The sequence below is a fragment of the Triticum dicoccoides genome, chromosome 6B, assembly GCF_002162155.2.
Source record: "Triticum dicoccoides isolate Atlit2015 ecotype Zavitan chromosome 6B, WEW_v2.0, whole genome shotgun sequence".
NCBI lineage: Eukaryota > Viridiplantae > Streptophyta > Magnoliopsida > Poales > Poaceae > Triticum > Triticum dicoccoides.
Window position 1 is genome coordinate 8,320,595 of NC_041391.1, and position 3,564 is coordinate 8,324,158.

Here is a 3,564-nt window from a genome sequence, read left to right on the forward strand (position 1 = left end):
ATGGCAAACCTTGTGAAACCAATAAGTCACTGGAAGAAGATCATTCGAGCTAGTGTCACCACCACCGTCCGTACATGCCAAGCGTTGGACACAAATAAACTCCCGACACATCACACAATAGATATGGCTGCCTAGATCCACTGGACCACACCCTCACAGGCCATTCATGGAGCGAACACGTCGGAACTGGGAGGAGGCTAGAGGAATTTATTCTATCTCTGCAATGCCACCATCGTGGTATTAATTATGTCAGGGTATAAATGTGACGGTGTTTGCTCAAATAGACCGCTTATGTATTTTCACCTCAAGACATTTTTCTCCAAAGAAAATCGATGCAAAATAAATTAGGGAAGTAAAGCAATTAATCCTGCCCTATTTTCTTGGAAAATAATACACTCGTTCGCGTGTGCAGATTCAACCAATGCTAGTACAACAGCTACACACTGCACAAGAGATGCAAAGGCAAATTGAGCCATCGACCTCTTCTTTTTTGGCTTTCCTTTCTTTGATGTGAACTTTCTTTGCAGGACACGGTTACCGATTAATTCCATGAAAACCAGGCACTGTATGTACGTCCAGATCTCATCCGAACTTTTCTCCCTTTTTCGCTTTTGGGCTTTAGTTATTTAGTGACTTGCACGTGGATGAATCTCGTCTTCTTTTTTCCTTTTCCAGCTTTATTTGGCAGTAAAAAAGATGGATGAACAGCCCCCTCTCTCTCTAGATCTCTCCCCATGCACAAACTTTAAATAAACAACATAAGACCACTTTATACATAAAGCATACCATTCATGGAGAACAAGATCAGATACTTCACTATCACTCTTCTCTCTCTCTCTCTCTCTCTCTCTCTCTCTCTCTAGCAAGCTAGATCCCTCTCTCTCTCTTCCCAACACACACACACATAATGGAGGGGAGACTGAGTATCACTTTCTATCTCATCACCTTTGGCCTTGATCAGAATGTTGCATCCATCTTTCTCTTTACCTCGATCTAGCTATCGTTGCTGAGTACACCGGATCAATTAATTAGTCTAGCTAGAAATCTGTTATTCAACTAGTTACTTAATGGTGTGTCCTCCCTAGGGTGAACTCGAGGTTCGGCACCGGCGGACTCGATGTTTGATCGGAGATGCATGACACGTTCATCTCCCCTGACATCTCAAGGCTCTTTGATGCATCAGCTTCCTGCAAATGCAAATGTCAATAGAATTATAGCTGGCCCTTGTATATGTAGAAATAGAATACTATATACGTGTTGCTTGATATGTGTTACCTTGTGACACTGTCCTCTATTTTCAGTGCCATTTGTGCCGAAACCAGGCCATCCTACCCTGCTGCGAAGCCACAAACAAAGAGAAATTAAGCAAAAAATTAGAAAAGTATTTAGTCACAATTATGCCACACAGCACAATTACTACTGCACATAATGTACAGTACATTAATCAATAAATAAACACTAAAACATGGTATTTTTGTAGTATATGTAAATTATATGCTAACTCACCAGATATATAGCTGGGGCCCCAATGCATTGGGAAATATATAAGATGCTTAATTAATTTGTTGACCACTGAACATTGGGGTGCACACATCGAGATGATGTTTTAAAAAAGATTATCTAGCCAATAGTATGCTTCTCGAGCAACTCCAAAGAAGCCGCAAACTTTGTCCTTTGTTTGGACCCTCTTTTTACTTTTTCAAAACAAGTATATATTTATACTATTTTTTGGGGGGTGGCTTTTCATGCAGAGCTAAAGGAGGCACTAGTAAATTTTCAGTAGGTACCCAGTACACTTTGTCATCTTAGATCTTTTCCGGACAAGTGGGCCTGCCTGCTCTCCCTTGGTACATGTGTACTGCATATGTATGTGTCCATGCAAAATGCACAGCGGAGAGGACCAACTTTTCATTGCAGCCATTAAACTACTCAAGGGGATCATTGCACCATCATGAGGTTTCAAATGTCCACCCTATACTGGACAAACCGAACAATGCCAAAATTTCTTATCCCCACTTTTTCCCTGAGAGCCCTTCTTACATTTGCATGTGGAGAGAGAGAGAGAGAGAGAGAGAGAGAGAGAGAGAGAGAGAGAGAGAGAGAGAGAGAGAGAGATGCTGCCACTGTGTCTCTGTGTGGCTAAAACAAACAGAAATGGAGCCTTTCTTGCCATTAACATGAATCAGGCAAACATCCAAATGTTTGCAGTGCTGCTATATGTCATCTACAGGTGCATGTATATATCCATGCATGCAGCAATCAGTATGACTACTACCACAGTGCTGTCTACTCCTACAAAGGTCTTTTGTTCCTTGTGCTCACTGCTTTCCTGTTACTTTGCAATATATATTTTCCATCATTTGTGCTGTGTATATAGATCAAGTATTAGGAGAAGTTGTGCCCTCCCGTACATATATATTTTAGATACTCATGTTGGGGCATATTATTTGGTTAAATAAGGAAGGTGCATGCATAAGCTAGCTGAAATGTTGGGGCATATTTAATCAAGGAAAATTAACGTACCTTGAGGAGTTGCTCCACAGACCACCATTGTAACTACTGCCGCTGTGAGAATTTGCGCTCGTTCCATTTTGGTCAGTACCCCTGTGGGTGTTTAGGGCCTCCGGCAAGCTCTCGTCGGAGATCTCACCCGCTGATCCGTTATCGAATCCTTCATTTTGTCCTAAATACAGATTTGAATTTCAGCGCCCATATTTTATAACAAATACTCGAATAAAAATATAACTGCAGCACTAGGCATAGGCGCTCGATCGAGTTCTAGGAACCATATATATTATACCTGGTGAAGTCATGGGTTTGTCGGTACTCTTTATCGTGCGATACATCTGCGAAGACATGACGATGATATGCAACTATATCAGTAACTGCAACAAAAACTTGTTCATATGTGTGCAAAAGTACCCCTACCAGCCATAAATCATTGTTAACTGTATTATAATAGCAATGATTGGTGATAATAGTACATAATTAGTACGTCCGACATGCATTAATTTACCATAACCATTATTTCTAAGCTGATACAGTATATACAGCCACCATTTCATAGTGCATTCAGAGTACCAGGAGGTCCAATCCAACAATTGTTCCACAATGTACTTGGTCCTGTTACAAAAGGGAAAACTTGCGTTGATTTCTTCTAGCTGGTTAGGAACAGTGCATGCATGCATCAGTCAGTCAGTCACAGAAATCAGTTACTACTACTACTGCTGCTGCTTCACTGCATCAGAAACAGTGCACACATGAACACACACATGCTCAGCAGCTTTTTTTCTTTCGGTTGCAAAAGCCAGGTTTGCAAAAGCTGCTCCATTAGTAAATGCATGTCTAGTCCACTCCACCCAAATTCGGAGGAATGCAATGCATGCAGAAGCTAGCTAGATCAGCGCCCCAGCTAGCTAGCTAGTACTACTACCACTGTTGTTTTTCCTCTGCTCATGTGTTCTTTATTGAAGAATTATCTGCTCATACGATGATACTAGTACTAATAATGATAAATCTTGGTCCTCCAGGCAGGAAACAGTTAGCTAGCTAGCTAGCTAGCTA

At 41.2% G+C, this 3,564-nt stretch overlaps 1 protein-coding gene across 2 annotated transcripts in view; it reads right to left on the reverse strand.

Annotated features, from left to right (window-relative positions):
- Nucleotides 1-744: 744 nt before the first annotated feature.
- LOC119323403 (probable transcription factor KAN2) overlaps nt 745-3,564 on the reverse strand; it is a 3,890-nt gene continuing 1,070 nt past the window's right edge. Inside the window, exons 3-6 of one of the 2 annotated variants that reach the window (XM_037597048.1) lie at nt 2,801-2,846; nt 2,524-2,683; nt 1,276-1,333; nt 745-1,187 (exon numbers count right to left, since the gene is read on the reverse strand). In XM_037597048.1, the coding sequence (XP_037452945.1) occupies nt 1,065-1,187; nt 1,276-1,333; nt 2,524-2,683; nt 2,801-2,846 (387 nt within the window). In that variant the 3' untranslated portion in view covers nt 745-1,064. Of the gene's footprint in view, nt 1,188-1,275; nt 1,337-2,523; nt 2,684-2,800; nt 2,847-3,564 lie in introns of both variants that reach the window. The other variant, XM_037597047.1, reaches the window with a different exon arrangement.